Genomic DNA, 19,874 nt, shown 5'->3' on the forward strand with positions numbered 1-19,874 from the left:
TACGATTACATCAAAAATCAGGGAATCAATTCAAAGTCCAATTATATGGAGGAAAAGACAGTGGCACACTATACCTGGGAGACTTGGGGAGGTCAGAGAGAGGCGTCCGTGTCCTTCCCGACAGCCGTTTCGGCGGTGAAGCCTTCGTCAGGGGGCGTGGACTGAGTGAAGGGAAGTGCAGACTAAAAGGGGGACGTCAACCAATCAGCACCGGTTGACGTGCTAGTGACGCAAGTTGTATCCAAGGCAGCGCGGGACGCATGGCGCCTGACCGCGCCGCCACCCGTCCGACAGTTCCGGTCACATGACCGCCACGTGTGCGCATCACGTGGCCATCATGTGAGCGGACGTCACACAGGGAAAAACGGCGCGGCGGCGTAGCGACCACCACCGCTCCCGGACACATGCGCACCAGCACTCAAACGTGTAATGTAAAGAATAAGGTTTTAACACTTATATGTAAAGAATGGAGTATGAGGATAGATAAATACATCACAAAATAGTCCCCAGATGTCGCAACAAGACTCCAGTTAATTCCATTCCAGGGATGCATTAATGTACTCATGGTGGTTCTAGTTATGTATTCATGTAAGTGCCCCTAACATGATACTTACTGCTCACATCCTCTTGATGTCTGATGCTTCCTTTTTGTTATAAAAATTATAAACTGCTGTTATGTCTGCTGTCTATAATTGATTGGTTGCAGCGCCGTCATTGTTACGTGATATCAGCGTTGCAGACAATAGCAGGCCTGGGAGGGACAATAAAGCAGTTTGTTTTCAAACAATCAATCCAGGGAATGGGTTTCCAAAACCGGGAAACCACTTTCAGGGCATTTTTTTTTTACCATCTTTTTTTTTTTTTTCAGTGTTTTCTCATTGTTTTTGTCACATTTCTTACTGCGCTTATAAGAAAAAGCAATGGTAAAACGCAACAAAAAAGACGTCCGGGCATCTTCCGAGCCTTCCTATTGACCTGCATAGTAAAGTACAGAGTGTCTTCCGAGTGGCCAACACCAGAAGAATGGAGCAGTCACTGCTTTTAATCACTTGGTGGTTTTAGAAACCTGAACTGGTTAAAAGATGCTCGAAAGCCTGAACACAGCGAGTAGATGCATATGGTCATTCCAGTATTTTTCATAGTGGTGTCCATGGTGGGATCTGCCCCCAAAAAATGGCATTGCACCTTCCCTAAGTGGTATGTGTCCAAAATAATCACCAGTGAAAACTACAGCTGCCTTCCATTCCCCCTTTCCAAAAATGCAAAGTTATGGGTCTCAGAAATTGGTGGAAAAAAATCTGATTTTGTATCCCTGCCCATCAGCAATATGAAGAAGCCACTGCACTATGGAGGGCAGCAGCCTCTTCATTATCTATGAGCTCTGTAGGGAAAATAGCAGCAAATAAAGCAATAAATAGGACTGTAAGCTGGCCACAGCTGTGACTACATGTTATATGGTCGTGTTACACAATCTACAAGTGCACAAAGATATCACACATTCACCACGCGATAAGTGGCCTGTGTACCCCAAATGCCAGGGCTGAATGTGAGTCCCAGTCCGGCCCTGATTCCACCCATATATTGAGTGGTGCATCTTATGTGTGTACGCAAGGGTGTTTTCCACTTTTCATTATATTGTGCACTTTTGACAGGAGTGCTTATGCTTTGCTGCAGCTGACACATTATTTCTAGAACTCTCTGTGGCGCAGTTACACCTTTATCCATATAGAATAAAGCTTTGTGTAAAGAAAAAAAACAGCAGCTGCCTTGTCCTGCGCGTAACCACGCCCATATCACCGCCCTTTCCTCTGTCCTATGAGAAGCCACGCCCAGCTGACAGATGTTCAATCTTCTGCCTTGTACTGAGAGAAGCCACGCCCACTTGTCTGCCGCCTGGTTCTCTGCTTTAGTCTTTGAAAAGCCACGCCCAGCTGTCCACTGCCCAGTCCTCTGCCTTGTACTGAGAGAAGCCACGCCCAGCTGTCCGCATCCCCTGTCTTCTCCCTCGTCCTGCTAATAAACGACCAGGTCGCCGCCCCTTTCTCTGTAATCTGAGAAACCACGCCCAGCTATCCGCGCCCTGTAAGAAGCCACGCCCAGCTGTCCACCTATAGTCCTCTGCCGTCTGTGCGCTGCCACACTCTGCACTAGTCACCTACACGCAGTCACTATGGCGACCAGGGCCTCAAACCGTCCATACCAGATAGTTATATTCGGGGCCTCCGGCTTCACAGGGCAGTTTGTTGTGGAGGAAGTGGCCCGAGCGGCCGATGGAGAAGACTGCAGGGGACAGGAGCTGCGCTGGGCTGTGGCCGGCCGGAGCCAGAAGAAGCTGGAGGAGGTGCTGAGCCGGGCCGCGGACAGACTGGGTGAGTGACAGGAGGGCGTCCATTGTAGGGAGAGTGAGTGACTGCAGAAATGGACTCCATGGTCGTCCGCAGCTTGTATGCCTGGCTGGAGGACTACAGGTGGCAGCCAGCCGGAGGTTCTGCTGTATACTGCGGTCACCAGTGGGGCTCATGTAGATCGGCAGGCAGCTAGAAGCCTCTGCTGGCGCCAGAGTGGTGTGCTGCCCACGGGTGACCGCTCCTCTGTGTCCTCTATCTGCAGAGCACGGTCATGTCCCCTTTGTACCTTCCACAAGGATGGAGATAATGGGGCCTGGAGGACACGGGAAGCCGCAGACCACAGGGCGGGGATCTCCACACACTGCCGCAGCTCTCCGCACTAATCTCCAGAGGGAATCTGTGTCTGCTGCGAGTCTCCAGCAGGGCTCAGTGCTGTGCTCAGTGAGGGGGCCTGTGTACCCACCTTGGGCTATGACCACCAGTAGTTTTCCTGCCACGGATCAGGATACAGATTGGACTGTGGAGAAAATCTCCTCCAGCTTTTCACGGCTAAAGAGGTGGAGAAACTCAGTGGGGATTACTGGGTCTGTCTGAGCCATCCACATGGGAGGAGGCAGCACAGCTGATGCCATGTCGACACATAAATGGTAGCACGCGGGCACAATGGCTGGTATCGCTCACCTGCTAGTACGCGGACACAATGGCTGGTATCGCTCACCTGCTAGTACGCGGACACAATGGCTGGTATCGCTCACCTGCTAGTACGCGGACACAATGGCTGGTATCGCTCACCTGCTAGTACGCGGACACAATGGCTGGTATCGCTCACCTGCTAGTACGCGGACACAATGGCTGGTATCGCTCACCTGCTAGTACGCGGACACAATGGCCGGTATCGCTCAAATGCTAGTACGCGAGCACAATGGCCGATATCTCTCACCTGCTAGTACGCGGGCACAATGGCCGATATCTCTCACCTGCTAGTACGCGGGCACAATGGCCGATATCTCTCACCTGCTAGTACGCGGGCACAATGGCCAATATCTCTCACCTGCTAGTACGCGGGCACAATGGCCGATATCTCTCACCTGCTAGTACGCGGGCACAATGGCAGATATCGCTCACCTGCTAGTACGCGGGCACAATGGCCGGTATCGCTCACCTGCTAGTACACGAGCACAATGGCCGGTATCGCTCAAATGCTAGTACACGAGCACAATGGCAGATATCGCTCACCTGCTAGTACGCGGGCACAATGGCCGATATCGCTCACATGTTAGTACCCAGGCACAATGGCCGATATCACATACATGCTAGGATGTGGGCACAATGGCTGGTATTGCTCAACTGCTAGTACACGAGCACAATGGCGGATATCGCTCACATGCTAGTACGCGGGCACAATGGCGGATATCGCTCACATGCTAGTACGCGGGCACAATGGCGGATATCGCTCACATGTTAGGATGCGGGCACAATGGCCGATATCGCTCACCAGCTAGCACAATGGCCAGTATCGCTCACCTGCTAGGATGTGGGCACGATGGCCGGTACCGCCCATCTTCTAGGACGCGGGCACAATACTTGCCACTTGTTAAGACTTAGCATCATGAACTCCTTTTACCTCCTGATGTGGAAATGAGCAGTCAGACAGGTTTTAAGCTGATCACGCACATTACATACTGGCGATCATGTGTATGGCGATTATCCGGCATTTGATGAATCTCTAGATGCCCAGTCCTTTCCTTGGAGATGTGTTCCCAGATGTGACAATACGAGCCTATTAGGACAATTAAGGGGTGGACCCCAGAAGATGCAGATCCATGAGAGCTGCAGGACAGAAGCTCCTTCCATGTATCTGATGGATCAGGCGGCCACCATTACTTTTATAAAGGCCTCCAGACTGAGTCTTATTTGCTGTATGACTATGAGGAGGCTTTATAGTGACCATGAATTGCTTGTCTTCTGCACCGCCAGCCTTTATTATCGGGAAGTATCAGATATTCTGAACTTTGTAATCCTAAGTGTAACTCCGTACCAGTCACTGCTTCTATCCATTATTCATTTGTAGGAAAGCCACAGCTGAAGTCCATTGACATAATACTCAGCGACATTAGTGATGCCGCCTCCCTCGCTGATATGTGTAAGAAGGCCTCTGTTGTTCTGGACTGTGTTGGACCAGTAAGTATTATACAGCCGCATCAGGCAATTAGTGGCCACATTGTTTATGTGCTATCTTTTATATAGACTGTATTGTAAATTTAATCTACAAAGACTGTAAAAATGGAAACTAAGGGATGGTTTACACCCCCTGATCGGAGACATTAAGCGATTGCCGATTGGTTAAATATTTGGTTGGTTGTTAGCCTGTTTAGACAGGCTGACTGCTATTCTGGTGCGCACAGAGTGATCAGTCATACATTGTCCTGTTGAAGCTCAGCTACCGGGAGAAAATGAACGTGTATCCTTCCAGGAGCCGCTCGCTTACACAGAGCAGTTACAGTCACTGGTCCCCGTATAGAGAATTCGCTCCCTGGATAAGTGATTGACAGCCCTCTCTGTACATAAACACTGCAGGGCGAGCTGTCAATCAAACTGCCGGGGAGTGAATACAACCGCCGCTCACAGTATAGTGAGTGATAACCGTACCCGCTCCCTGCACCGCTCCTGTGACTGAATGCGAGCAGAATGGACGGATACAAGTCCTTTCTTCCTATTCGCCATGCTTTTATTAAGGTGGCCAGGCAGCAGTCAACACTCTTTACTGCAGGCGAACATGTGACAGGTCCCTTTAAAAACCCTTTCACTCCCCAAACAAGCGTTTTGCTCACTTGGTGGGTGATCGGCAGGCGATTTACACTGCACAATTTTCCCCCAAACAAGCATGTCCAGGAACACTCATTCCAGATAATCATGCAGTTCAAATGTGCCCTAAGCTATGCATGAGGCTTTTAGTAAGGACGCTAATTGTCCTAACCCTATCCATGACTACCTTCTCATTCCAAATCCATTGCTCCAATGGCTCCCGCTGATTTTACAGTGATGCTATCACGTACATAAACTGCTGCAGCCAATCACTGGGCTCAGCGGTGATGCCAGCATGTATGTCTTCAGACTGCTAAGGCCAGTGATTTGCTGGAACAACCACGTTAATTATGTATGGCACACCTCTACCAGAACCAGAGGGGCCCATTGGAGCTATGGAATAGCAGCACATTTAAACGCTGCGTAAAGCTTTGCTTTTTCTTAAATCCCCCCCCCCCTTTAAATGGAACTAGTGAATAAAATGATCTCAGCACAAGGAGAGGTTGTGCCGTATAGGGCAGTGGAAAACGTTATGACAGATACCTGCTCTGGCACAATTTGGCTTTGCTGTTGAGCCGAAATTCAGCTTTAATTGATATACAAATTATGCTCGCCAGTGCTCAGGAGGGCGTATCAGGGCAGCTTCAGTCCTAGGCTGTCTATGCAGACATTCACTGATTATATTTATTGCCGGGGTATAATAATGCAGCATTGTTTTATCCTGAGCCATGACGGGTTCGCCATAGAGGAACCTGAAGCTGGTGATTAGTCTATCCTGGGACAATGAGGTTTCCTAGAACTTGCATATAGGTCCGAATAAGCAACAAATAACAGCACATGGGACATATATATGTATGTATGTATGTATGTATGTATGTATGTATGTATGTATGTATGTATGTATGTATATGTGTGTGTGTGTATATAATTATATATATATATGTGTGTGTGTGTATATAAAATATAATATATATATATATATATATATATATATATATATATATATATATATATATACGCGCATATACGCGCACATACGCGCACATACATACATACATACATACATACATACATACATACATACATACATACATACATACATACATACATACATACATACATACATACATATTATATATATATATATATAGTGTGTATGTATGTGTATGTGTGTGTGTGTGTGTATGTATGTGTGTATATATATATATATATATATATATATATATATATATATATATATATATATATATATATATATATATATATATATATATATATATATATATATATATATATATATATATATATATATATATATATATATATATATATATATAATCACATACACATACCGCCTGGGACCTGCTGATATATTTTCTGTAAGGTTTTCTAGTGATGTAGATGGGATTGCTAATAAAGTGAAACTGGCTACAAAACTCCATAACGGTCTGCCCACTGCTCAGCCCTGTAATGTAGTGGACATGCCTAGGAAATCTGCCGGAGGATTTACCCCTATAGAAACTAATGACAAGCATTCGAGAAGTTACTGTTCTAGTTGCCTGGGAGACAGACATTTTACTTTTTTGGCTAATCTGGTCACAAGTACTCGGTGGCGATCTACAGCTGGGTATGTGCCCTGGCTGTCGTCACCAAAGCCATCCCCAGCACTTTCCCCCTCTGTCTTGATTCTCCAGGACAGCAGTGTTCATTGTTTTAGTGCCTGCCTCTGAAATTCCACATTTGGACTGGATATGAACAGTGCATGTACAGGATTTCCGAGGTATGGAAGATGGCAGCAGAAAGCACTGGCTCCTGAATTAGACCTGGGGTTAGTGTGTTGAGGACAGTTGTAGTGACTACAGGCAGAGCTCTGCTCCCGGGGCACCTACCAACGAATTAGCCTGAATTTGTCAAATCTGCTTTCCCAGCAATGGTACAGTGATCAGCAGGTATGTTTGTAAATGTATTATCCTGTGCTGCCTGTAGCTTTAGGTCAGGGACAGACGAGTACATGAAACATCATCCGGGTCTCACCTGTGTCATCCATCTGTTTTCACAGATTTACATAAAAATTGTACATAATCAGTAAACTTTCGTAGGTTAATAGTTTGTGTGGCCATAACAATCGGATGCTGCACAAATATTTTGTGTGGGATCCAAATATTTCCCTAGCCTCCAAACGGACCCTTGGTCTGTGTGACAATTTGTTTTCTGAACAGTGCTATTGAGTTACATTGCTCAGTGTTCTCTGAATACTCCTCTGAATGAGCCCTTATATTAAGAAGCCCCAGAACAGGCTCCCTTTCAGTATATTGTATCTGCTGTGCAGTATTATTATTGTTGTTATAGCACCATTTATTCCATGGCGCTTTACATGTGAAAAAGGGACATACATAGACAACTAAAATAATCGGAAACAATTCAAGGCATAAACTGATACAGGAGGGGAGAGGACCCTGCCTTCAAGGGCTCACGATCTATAGGGAAGCGGTTGAGGATAGGTGAGAGTAAAGTGGCTCGTGTGACGCTATGGAGGACTCAGGGTTACTGCAGGTTGAAGGCTTGTCGGAAAAGGTAGCTCTTTAGGTTCCAGAGTATGGGGGAGGCACAGGAGAAATCTTGTATGCGATTGTGGGAAGAGGATATAAGAGGAGTACAGAAAGGAGATCTTGTGAAGATCAGAGGTTGCATGTAGGTATGTACCGGGCGACTAGGTCACAGATGTATGGAGGAGACATTGCATGTGGCTTTGTATGTCATTGTTAAGGCCACATCTCACTAAGCGACATCGCTAGCGGCATTGCTGATGAGTCCCGGTTTTGGTGACGCAACAGCGATTTTGCTAGTGATGTCGCTGTGTGTGACATCCAGCAACGACCTGGCCCCTGCTGTGAGGTCGCCGGTCGTTGCTGAATGTCCTGGACCATTTTCATTAAAGGCGATGTCCTGCTGGGCAGGACGCATCGCTATGTTTGACATTGTGTGACAGGGTCCCAATGACAGCAGAGATCGTTATGCAGGTCGCTACTGCGACCTGAATCGTTACTGAGTCGTTGGTAAGGTGTGACTGTGTGACATCTCACCAACGACCTCCCAGCAACTTACCAGCAATCCTTATCAGGTCGCATCGTTTTCGGGATCGCTGGTAAATCGCTAAATGTGACGGGGGCTTTAGTGTTTTAGCCAGTAGGAGTGGAAAGGGGTGATAACCGCGCTGCTGTGTAATAAAGATGAATATTGGATCTTCAATCTGTGACCTTATTCTACACGTTTCAGAGTAACCTCTTTCATAGGGATCACCATATTTACCTAAAATGTGATGATCCTGATGAAGGAGGTTACTCTGAAATGTGTAGAATAAGGTCACAGATTGAAGATCCAGCATTCATCTTTATTACACAGCAGCGCAGTTATCAACCCTTTCCACTCCTACTGGTTATCACAAAGTATCCTTGATACTGTGCTTGCAGCAGTTGTCTTTCCAAGATTTTTCCAAGTGGTTGTGTCTGACACAACCCCTCCAGGTGAGCAAAACCTAAATTGCAAATTCACCACATCTGTCAGATAAAAACCTATTTTGTGCTTTCTGTTTTCTTCTAGCTAATGGTTAGTGTTTTGAAATGGAGTCTTTGGGCAATTGAAAGTCAGTGAAGAGATTGGCAGAGAGGAGAGACACTTGAATAGCGGAGGGGGGGGGGGTTGATAGATTGGTCGGGCAGCAGAATTTAGGATAGATTGGAGAGATGTAAGAGTGTTAGAAGGTAGGCCACAGAGCAGGTGGTTACAGTAGTTCAGGCGGGAGATAAGGGGGGCATGCACTAGTGTTTTTGCAGATTCTTGGTCAAGGAATGTACGGAGTCAGGAAATATATTTTTGATTTGGAGTCAGCAAGTGGTGGAAAGAGCTTGGATTTGTGGCTTGAAGGAGAGAGCAGAGTCAAGGGTTACCCGCAGGTAGTAAGCGCGCAGGACTGGGGAGAGTGAGCAGCCATTGATTTTGATGGATAGGTCAGGTGGAGTGGTAGAGTGAGGTGGTGGAAAGATGATTTCTGTTTTGTCCATGTTCACCTTTAGAAATCGAGCAGAAAAGAAGAATGAAATTGCAGGACATTGTGGGATTTTGGTTAGTAATGAGCTGATATCAGGGCCAAAGAGGTAGATCTGGTATCATTAGTATAAAGATGATACTGAAAGCTGTGGGACTCTATGAGCTGTCCCAGGCCGAAGGTGTAGATGGAGAACAGCAGGGATCCAAGAACTGAACCTTGGGAGACACCGACAGATAGGCAGCTAGATGAAGTGATGTGTCCGGGAGACGTTGAAAGTCCTGTCTGTTAAATATGAACTGATCCAAGATAGTGCCAAGTCTGTGATGCCAAGAGATAAGAGAATCTGTAGCAAGATGGAATTGTCCCCATGTCAAAGACGAAAGATAGGTCTAGGGGAGCAGGAGGACAGAGTAGTGTTGCTTGGCTTTGGCAATCAGTAGGTCATTGGTGACTTTACTTAGGGCAATTTCAGTGGGATGATGCAGTGGAAAGCCAGATTGTAACCGGTCAAAGAGGGAGCAGGAGTAGAGGTAGGGGGACATTTCAAGATGCTATTCCAGTAGTTTTGAAGCATAAGGGAGAAGTGATATAGGGCGATAGCTAGACACAGAGGCTTTGTCATGGGAGGGCTTTTTAAGGCTTGGTGTGATGGAGGCATGTTTAAAGCATGAATGAAAGACACCAGTTATTAGTGATAGGTTGAATTGAAGGGTTAGGGTTGGGATGAAGATGCGGTGTGGTTGGATAGGGTGGGACGGGGGCGGGTCAAGTGTGAAGGTGGTGAGATGTGATCTGGAGAGCAGAGAGAAGAGCTGATCTTCTGTCATGGTGGAGACGCTGGTTATGGAGGAGGAGAGCTCAGTAGTTACGAGGAGGGGCTGAGGGGAGTGAGGGCCAAAGCTTCCTCTGATTTTTTTTTTTTTTTTGATCTACTGCTTCAAATATGAGGCAAAGTCTGCTGAGAAGAGGGAGGAGGAGCTGGGGGATGGAGGAGAGAATTGAAAGTGTTGATTAGCTTTTTAGGGTTGTGAGACAGGGAGGATATGAGAGATGAGAAGTAGGTTTGTTTTGCAGCAGTGAGTGTAGACTGGAAATTGGTGAGGGACTGTTTTTGTATGTGATGAAGTGCTCGGTGCAATGGATCTCTTCCATCTCTGTTCAGCAACCTTTTAGGCTTGTCTTTAGTTCTTTAGTCTGGCTTGTGTGCCAGGGTTGCATGTTGATTGTGGTGCGGGTTTTGGTTTGCTTGAGGGGAGCCACCAAATTGAGAGCTGTAGTTATTGTGGTATTATATAAAGTGGCAGCAGCATCTACATTATCTAATAAAACTATGTCAGCAAGAGAAAGGAAGGAGTCAGAGAGTGAATGTAAACCAAGGTATATTAGATCTCTACGAGGGTGTGTATGTTTGTAGAGTTGTAGGACTGAGTGCTAGGTGATGGGAGGGAAGAGGATGTAAGTAGGTTGTGTTCACACCGGTAGAGAGGTGAGTTTGAGAGGTTAGATAGGGAGCAGAGGCGGGTGAAGATTAGGTCCAGCATGTGGCCATCTTAGGGAGTAGCTGCAGAGGACCATTGAGTCAGGCCGAAAGAGTGTTAAAAGTTTAGAGACAGTTGAGTGGGAAGTGTTAATGGGGATGTTGAAGTCGCCCATGATGATAGTGGGGATGTCAGTGGAAGGGAAATGAAGTCGCCAGGTGGTGAAGTAGTCAAGAAAGGTGGTGGCTGGACATGAAGGCTGTAAATGAGAGCCAGTTGGAGGGGGAGTAGATGCGGATGGAGTGCACTTCAAAAGAGGGGAGATTAATGGAGGGTGGCATTAGAATTGGGTTAAAGGAGCAGTTATCGGACAAGAGCAAGCCAACTCCTCTACCATGCTTTTTACTGGGGCGGGGGGTGTGAGACAGATGGAGACCACCATAAGAAAGTGCAGCAGGAGAGGCTGTGTGACAGGCGGTGAGCCAGGTGTCTGGGATACCGAGGAAGGGGAGATTAGTAATGAAAAGATGATGAAAGTTTATTGCAGACGGTATTGTGTAATGTGTAATGCCACACTTCACCTCTCACCCTCTACATATTTGTGGAGTTTTGTAATTATTTGTAATCAGTTGATTAGAGATAAGTGGAAACTTTGCTCCTCAGCGTTATCAGATGTAGGTGCAGAGGTCAGTCTATAATAACGTTTTTCTGATTGTGAAACTCTTTTTGCCAAAGACACATCCACAAATTTCATGAAATGTAATTGTGTAAATCTGGACTGCAAGAATGCATTAGTGTATGTGAGAAGTGATTGCAGCTCTGCAGTGAACGAGCCATCACGTCACTGTGCCTTCCTCTATGGAGATGGTTACATTGGGCTGCATTGCTTCTGCTAGTTGCACAATCTTTTGTGTTGTAAAGAGTTGACATTGCTAAAGGCCCAGTCACACACAACGACTTACCAGCGATCCCGAAAACGATGCGACCTGATAGGGATCGCTGGTAAGTCGCTGGGAGGTCGCTGGTGAGATGTCACACAGTCAGACCTTACCAACGATGCAGGATCGATACAGGTCGCAGTAGCAACCTGTATAACGATCTCAGCAGTCACTGTGACCCTGTCACACAGTGTCAAACACAGCGATGTGTCCTGCCCAGCAGGACATCGCCTTTGAAGAAAATGGCCTGGACCATTCGGCAACGACCGGCGACCTCACAGCAGGGGCCTGATCTCTGGTAGATGTCACACATAACGAGATCTCTAACGGGATCGCTACTGCGTCACAGAAACCGTGACTCGGCAGCAATCTCGCTAGCGATCTCGTTATGTGTGACGGTACCTTAAGACTTTCTAGGTAAACATTCTACACAATGATGGACTTGTCTTCTGATTATGTTTTGTGTGTTTATTAGTACAGATTTTATGGGGAAGCTGTGGTGAAGGCCTGCATTGAAAATGGAGCTCACTTTCTTGATATCAGTGGAGAACCCCAAGTAAGTATTAAGTCACTTCCTAGACCTATATTGGCTTACGTGCTTGTAGGTATTACATCAATGACATCATATTTTATTGTCTCTGTTTAAAGGATTACTCCCATTAACACCTATACTTAGTATAGCTGATAATTTGCTGATCGGCGGAGGTGTAATCTCTGGCAACCACTCCAATCTTGAGAGAGATGCTTGGTAAAAATGCACATATACCTGCACACTACCACTCCATTTTCTATTGGAGAGAGCTAAATACAATGCCACTGAAAAAGACCATACTTAATGCTAGACTGGCAGATTGAAGGTAACAACATCACTTTGCTACATGCAGTATAGTGATAGTAGTGCTGGGACCTGGAAGCTGCCACTAACCTGCTGGAATGCAATCAACTTTCATATCTTCATCATTAACCCCTTCACGACCATGGATGGATATATCCGTCATGGAGCGTGTCCCGTTAAGCCCCGCCCCCTGCCGCGGGCAGGCGGCGGTCAGCACACATCAGCTGTTTTCACACGCGGCCATTAACCCCTTAAATCTTGCTGCCAAAGTCTGGCAGCAAGATCTAAATGTGCGCGGCCATGTTTTTTACTTACCGCCGCCCTCCTCACCGGAAGTCACGTGCGTGATCACGTGACTATCGGTGGTTGCCATCGTAGCACAGGGTCATGTGATGACGCCTGCAGCTATGATGTTTCACTTTCGTTTTCCCTCGGCACGGAACAGAGGGAAAAAGAAAGTGACTGTATCTGCTGTTTACAGCTGTATAGCGGTGATCAGCAGATAGATAATAGCGCGATCGGATTGCTGATCGCTATAGCCCCCTAGAAGGACTAGTAAAATAAAAAAAAGTAAAAAAAAAAAGTTTTAAAAAATAAAAAAAACAAAAAAACCTAAAAGTTCAAATCACCCCCCTTTCCCACCATTGAAAATTAAAGGGTTAAAAAATAAATAAATATACACATTTGGTATCGCCACGTTCAGAAATGCCCGATCTATCAAAATATAAAATCAATTAATCTGATTGGTAAACGGCGTAGTGGCAAAAAAATTTCAAACTCCAAAATTACGTTTTTTGGTCGCCGCAAGCTTTACGCAAAATGCAAGAACTGGCGATCAAAACGTAGTATCTGCGCAAAAATGGTACCATTATAAACGTCAGCTCGAGACGCAAAAAATAAGCCGTCACTGAGCCATAGATCCCAAAAAATAAGAACGCTACGTGTTTCGGAAAATGGCGCAAAACGTGCGCCACTTTTATTGGACAAACTTGTGATTTTTTTTTTAACCTCTTAGATACAAGTAAACCTATACATGTTTGGTGTCTACAAACTCGCACCGACCTCAGGCATCATACCCACACATCACTTTTACCATATAGTGAACACTGTGAATAAAACATCCCAAAAACTATTGTGCCATCACACTTTTTTTTTTGCAATTTTTCCGCATTTGTAATTTTTTTGCTGTTTTCTAGTACACCATATGGTAAAACTTATGGTTTCATTTAAAAGTACAACTTGTCCCGCAAAAAACAAGCCCTCATATGGCAAGATTGACAGAAAAATAAAAAAGTTACGGCTCTCGGAAGAAAAGGAGCAAAAAATAAACGCAAAAATGGAAAGTGCCCCGGGGCTGAAGGGATTAAAGACTACCTATCGTCTGTATAAGCCTTCCGTTATTATGTGATACAACCATAGAAAGGTGATTTTACTAATTAACATTATATGGATAATTAACATGGGCATACAGGTTGTATACAGGTGAAATTGGTCATAAATGTATGGCTCCTGGATGATGGCTTATTCAGTAAAAATCATCTTTTATAGCTTTAATCCTCCGGGCTATGCGGCGTGCGCTGCCTAGAATATGACTGCCTCCGGTCTTCATTCTAGAAGATTTCTCCTTCTCTTCGCATAGGCTATATGAGCACACTGTGTTTTTTGGTGCAGTTTTGTTGTCAGAAAGTTATGACTTTTGACTACCCAGCAAAGTCTGAGAATTGAGACTTGCTGTGTGCACGTTGCAGTTTTTTTTGTCTGCAGTTTGTTTGTCACAAACGTCTGACAAAAAAATGCAGCATGTTCTGTCTTTTTACGTTTTGTCCATGCGTTTCTCACTAGTGATGGGATGATTCTTAGATCAATCCCTCGCCGACGCAATGATCACCGGCGCAGCTGTCACACTGCTCCTGCAGCTGCTCATTCTTCTTTTGGGGCCACTCATGATGCTCATATATATGCACTTGGTGAAGTGGCAAATGGGGTAATAAGGGGTTAATCTCAGCTCACAGCTGACACTAATCCCTAATTAGTGATGGCAGGTGTCTATGAGACCCCACCATTACAATCGTAAGTGGAAAGAAATAAACACCAAAAAAAATCCTTTTATTTGAAATAAAATACAAAGAAAGACCCTCTTTCATCCTTATTAAGCCCAGAAACTTCCTTGCAGGTCCGATGTAATCCACACAAGGTCCCACGATGATGCAGATCTGCTACATGCGAGCCTGCAGAGACCTAAAACATGTCCAATCTCTCCAGGCTCTGGGAAACACTGACAAGTGGGACCCGGCTAGCAGCAGTGACGTCACTCAGTTCACCGGTGGTCATACCAGAGTTCTCAAGGTATGACCTCCGGTGACCGGAATACTGCACTTTGGCTTAAAGTGCAGGGCCATGCCTCCACCCCGCTAGCCCTTTAACACTGAAACTGCCAGCCAGAGAGTGCGATGCAGCCCTGCATCCTAACCAAGCCGGCTCTGTTAGTGTTAAAGGGCTGACTGGGTGCAGGGCAAGGCCCCGCACTTTAATGATAATAATAGTAATAATAATTTTTATTTATATAGTGCCAACATCTTCCGCAGCGCTTTACAATTCAGAAGGGCCATGTACAGACAATATGAGACATTACAAAATAACAAAATTCAGATACCAAAAGGAGTGAGGGCTCTGCTAGTAAGCTTACAGTCTATGAGGAAATAGGGGAGGCACAAAAGATGAATGGGGGGGAAATCTTTTCATATATTTAACAGTTACGGTGCCGGTCGGGGAGATGGAGTGTTGGGGTAGCCCCGCACACCCCTCCCCCGGGCCGGTACTGTCAGTGATTAAAGGGCTGGCGGAGTGAGGGGCACAGCCCCGCACTTTTAACAGTGACAGTGCCGTTCCTTTGAACTGAGTGATGTCAGTCACTGCTGACAGTCGGGTCCTGCTTGTCAGTGTTTCCCGGAGCCTGGAGAGATCGGACATGTTTTTGGTCCCCAGACTTGGATGTAGCAGAGCCAGGACTGTCGTGGGACCTCGTGTGGATTACGTTGGAACTGCAGGGATGTTTTGGGGGTTAATAAAGGGATGAAAGAGGGTCTTTCTTTGTATGTTATTTCAAATAAAGGATTTTTTTTTTTGTTTTTGTGTACTTACAGATTAGTGATGGGGGCGGTCTCATAGACGCCTGCCATCACTAATCTAGGGATTAGTGTTAGCTGTGAGCTTAGATTAACCCGTTATTATCCATTATACTGATTGCCACTGCGTTATGCAATCGGGAAGAGACGGGTTAAGTGCTGGGGAAGTCGCATCTAACAAATGCGACAATCCTAGGCGGCTGCAGGCTGATATTTTTAGGCTGGGGGGCTCCCAATAACCATGGGCCTCCCCAGCCTGATAATTCCAGTCTCCAGCTGTTTGGCTTTATCTAGGTTGGTTATCAAAATTGAGGGGACTGCACAATGTTTTTTTTTTTTTTTTTTTTTTTTTTTTTTTTAGAAATGTATTTATTTATTTTTACTGTACGACCACAGACTAGGTCTGTGATTGGAAGAGTCAGCCAGGCTTGTCATATAGGTTTTTCTTCACAAAAAAGTATCAAATTCAGAATTGAGAAATGCATAAAAACCGCACCATCATTACCAGCGTTGTGTGTTTTTTTTTTTTTTTTTTGTGTTTTTTTTTTTTTTTAACATTTCCAAGGACTCTGGAACAAGGTACAGTTTTGGGTGCAGTTAAAACTGCAGAGTGCGCATATACCTTTTCGTGTTCCTTTTGATTCTGAGCAAACTGGCTACCAGGATTTTATTAAACTAGGGCTTGGGTGTCTGACGGCAGGGAGGAATGAAGTGGGTAATTCATCTTTACCGTGCATCGACGATCACTGGGACTGGAAGTTACAGTGACTCTCCGGTAGAGTTGAGCGCGGTTCGAGGTTCTCCAGTTCGCGGCTCGAGTGATTTTGGGGGCTGTTCTAGATCGAACTAGAACTCGAGCTTTTTGCTAAAGCTCGATAGTTCTAGATACGTTCGAGAACGGTTCTAGCAGCAAAAAGACAAGCTAATTACTAGCTGGCTTTCCGCTGTAATAGTGTAAGTCACTCTGTGACTAACACTATTATGAAATTTCAGCGTATAGTGTGCGGGAACAGCGCATTCAGATCACTGCTGTTTGGATAATGGCGATCGCCATTTTTTTTTTTCCTAGTCTTCCTTCCCTAAGCGCGCGCGTGTAGTGGGGCGGGCCAGCATGTCAGCCAATCCCAGACACACACACACACAGCTAAGTGGACTTTTAGCCAGAGAAAATGTCCATGTCACATGTCCCTGCATTATAAAAACGGACATTTTCCTCCAGCACGCCATTATCTGCCTTCTGCGTCTTGGTGTCAGTCACCGCTGGCGTAGCTCCTGTCTCCGATACTGCTGTGTACGCTCTATACACAGCGCTATACAGAATAGGGATAGAAGTTTCTATTAGTCCTTTTAAGGGCTAATACTGGCAGGGTCAGAGCCATAGGTGACAGTCAGGTCCGTGAAAACAGATTTTAACAGCTACACAAGATGACAGCGTCTGTGTAGCTAAGGTCAGGGATTTCCTCGCTGCATTTCCCCATTAGGAGGGATAGAAAGGGAGGCTTCCTTTCCTCTACCCAGACCCACAACCCTGCCACTGTACCCTCCTGCCCTTTGCACACTCAAACTCATTGTTACTAAGCCATTATACTAGCAAACACTGAGTAAACTTAGTGGCATCCTAAAAGTGGCTGTTGGACTTCCATTAGTGTCCCACTGGTGCAAATCTATGTGCAGCACCTCTGCATTGCACACTCAAACTCATTGTTACTAAGCCATTATAATAGCAAAAACTGCTGCAACTTAGTGGCATACAAAAAGTGGCTGTTGTACTCCATTTGTGCCCCACAGGTGCCAAGCTATTTACAGCTTTCATCATTAGGAGGAATAAAAAGTGAGGCTTCTCTTACTGTCCTGGTACCCACAGAACACGGCCACTGTACCCACCTGCCCACTTTTGCCACGCTATTTTATTTGCCCAAAGAGCTGACTCTTTTTTCTACCATCATAAAATTGTCTGGAATACTAAGTTTTCCACTTCCAAAACAAGTGACGACCTGCCAATGAAAAAGCATGAGTGACTGCTGTCCCCACAGTCACAGAGGATGAAGAGCATGCAGATGCATGTGATGGGGCAGGCGGTGGTTGCAGAGCCCCGCTAGGCCGCATTGTAGCACAGTGAAATTCTCATTGCGACTTATGCTTCATTTTAAGTCTTGTATTTGGTGTGATCCCCAGTATGCAGCAAAACTACGCAACATGAAAAGCACTGTTTGCAGTTGGGTTCATAAATGATTGTTTCACTTTCTGAAAACAAACATTAAGAACCATGCATTAAATTGAAATAATAGAACGATCTATTCAGTTGCCTACTGCTTGGTAAGCCCTCTGCGTAGCAGCAGTAATTGTGTGTATGTATGTGTGTGCGCGCAAAGACATTTTACTAGTGGCGCATCACAAGAGCTTCCCAGTTATCTACCTAAACATAGACAAAACACATCACCCACCCTGAATACCCTTGTTAGCTGAAGCCTCACAGATAAGGCAGATGATAACAGTGTGAATGCAAACCACACAACTCTGCAACACAGTCATGCAAATCTTGTAAAGCAACATTCAATGCAAACATGTGTCGCTGTCCCTCTATGATTTAAACTGTACGTGACAATTTGACAGTGCAGAGGCAGCAAGTGTGATTGTCTATATAGTCGTCCTACCCAGAACAGATATGTGTTTTCATAATAAAACAAAGTGTTGCGTGCACGCATTACTGTCTGGGCACAGCCTACCGTACCCGGGTAATGTGATGTCCAATTGCCATAAATACAGACTTTGCGCTCCTATCATGGTTAACAGTATAGACGGCACCGGAAGAATGTTGGTCTGTGGCACAGGAGGCTGCTCACTGGCGTTACGGTACTCCTCACCAAACTCCACAATGACTCCCCTCACAATTGAACGAAGTGTTTCCGCGGTTGCTCCTTCCTGTGTGCCGATTTACCCCAGCCGCAGCCTAACTCCAGTGTTTCGCCAACTGAGCATGCTCTGCCTGACTGTGTCATTCCTGAGGCAAAGTATTAATTTTGGACTGTGCCAGAGTCATTCTGCGACCTGCGGCTCAACACACTTACACAGGGCCCTGGTGCTTGACTCACTCTCGGGAGGCCACTAAAACTAACTGCACCCAACATCAGCCCCAGGTGTCCCCCTACACTGCAGTGGCAGTCCCCACTGACCGCAATACTGAGAGTGGCATCACGAAAATACATATAAAGAAGCAACCTAAGTGTGACCAGACTCTTCCTCCACGTGGAGTCCCTGAAGGTAATGCACCAACACAACACCTGTGGGGCTTCACACTGACTGAGAAAAGCCTCTTTGCACAGATACTTGCACTCCGTGCCGGGTCTAAGTCCTGTGTTGTGCCTAGACAGCATGCTGAAGCGGATAGTCTTTTTTTCAGAGACTGTATTTCATGCTACTGAGCATGCTCAGGCACTTACTGCATCAGAGGCTAGGTCGGGTAATGAACTCTTTGGCCCTGCCCCTGATGTGGGGAGCCCATATAGACCACAGGGCATCAGGTGTCCTGACAATTTGTCCAGGCTACTCCCAACTGGCTTGCAGAGGGCCGCCCCTATGACTTGTCACCTCATTGTTGGTCAGACCATGACTGTTGAGGTGTTTTGGTTGTGGCAGCCATGAGGTCATCATTCAAGTGGCGGTTCAAAATAGGACGCTAGTTATGCCACTCATGACGTGTCACTCTGCTTTTGTCTTTAGGAGGTGCATTGTGGGCCACCCTGGTTTGGGACGGACACAGGTTAAAAAAAGGGTCTGGAGCCAAGAAGGTGCCCAGTCTTCTATTATGCTCCGAAAGAGCACACCTCCATGTGTTGAACCCATTGCGGCTTTAGGCCAGAGGTAGGCAGGGATAGGTCATCGATGCAGGACGCCACCACAGTTGGTAACGCAGAACGTTTAAGAACAGCTCCTGTCCTGCTTGTGCAGCCCAGTGGCATAAACAGGCCTGCTGCTGCTGATGCGCCTGCTGTCCACAGGTGTGTCCCCTACGCACACGGACTGCGTAACCAATGGCCCCTGTGTTGTTAACAGGGAGTTCCGGGGCTGGGTGGTGGTGTGGACCCTGTCACGCTAACAGGGCTCCAAGTCTCCAGATCCGAGTTGCGTCTAACTCTGTTCAGGCTACTATTTGTTTGAGAGTCAACCTGCTCTGTATCCTCCACCTAACCTTCCAGTTACCAACCTCTCCTTTTCCATCTATGAGCACGGTGGACACCGAATGGCGATTGGGATATCTACCTTTCTCTTTCTTTTCTTCTTAATATTTTTGATATAG

At 46.1% G+C, this 19,874-nt stretch overlaps 1 protein-coding gene across 1 annotated transcript in view; it reads left to right on the forward strand.

Annotated features, from left to right (window-relative positions):
• Positions 1-2,075: 2,075 nt before the first annotated feature.
• Positions 2,076-19,874, forward strand: part of SCCPDH (saccharopine dehydrogenase (putative)) — a 53,385-nt gene continuing 35,586 nt past the window's right edge. The window contains exons 1-3 of the mRNA XM_075339613.1: positions 2,076-2,369; positions 4,420-4,529; positions 12,093-12,173. Of these exons, the coding sequence (XP_075195728.1) occupies positions 2,171-2,369; positions 4,420-4,529; positions 12,093-12,173 (390 nt within the window). The 5' untranslated portion in view covers positions 2,076-2,170. The remainder of the gene's footprint in view (positions 2,370-4,419; positions 4,530-12,092; positions 12,174-19,874) is intronic.

Source organism: Anomaloglossus baeobatrachus, chromosome 3 (genome assembly GCF_048569485.1).
Source record: "Anomaloglossus baeobatrachus isolate aAnoBae1 chromosome 3, aAnoBae1.hap1, whole genome shotgun sequence".
Taxonomy (NCBI): Eukaryota; Metazoa; Chordata; class Amphibia; order Anura; family Aromobatidae; genus Anomaloglossus; species Anomaloglossus baeobatrachus.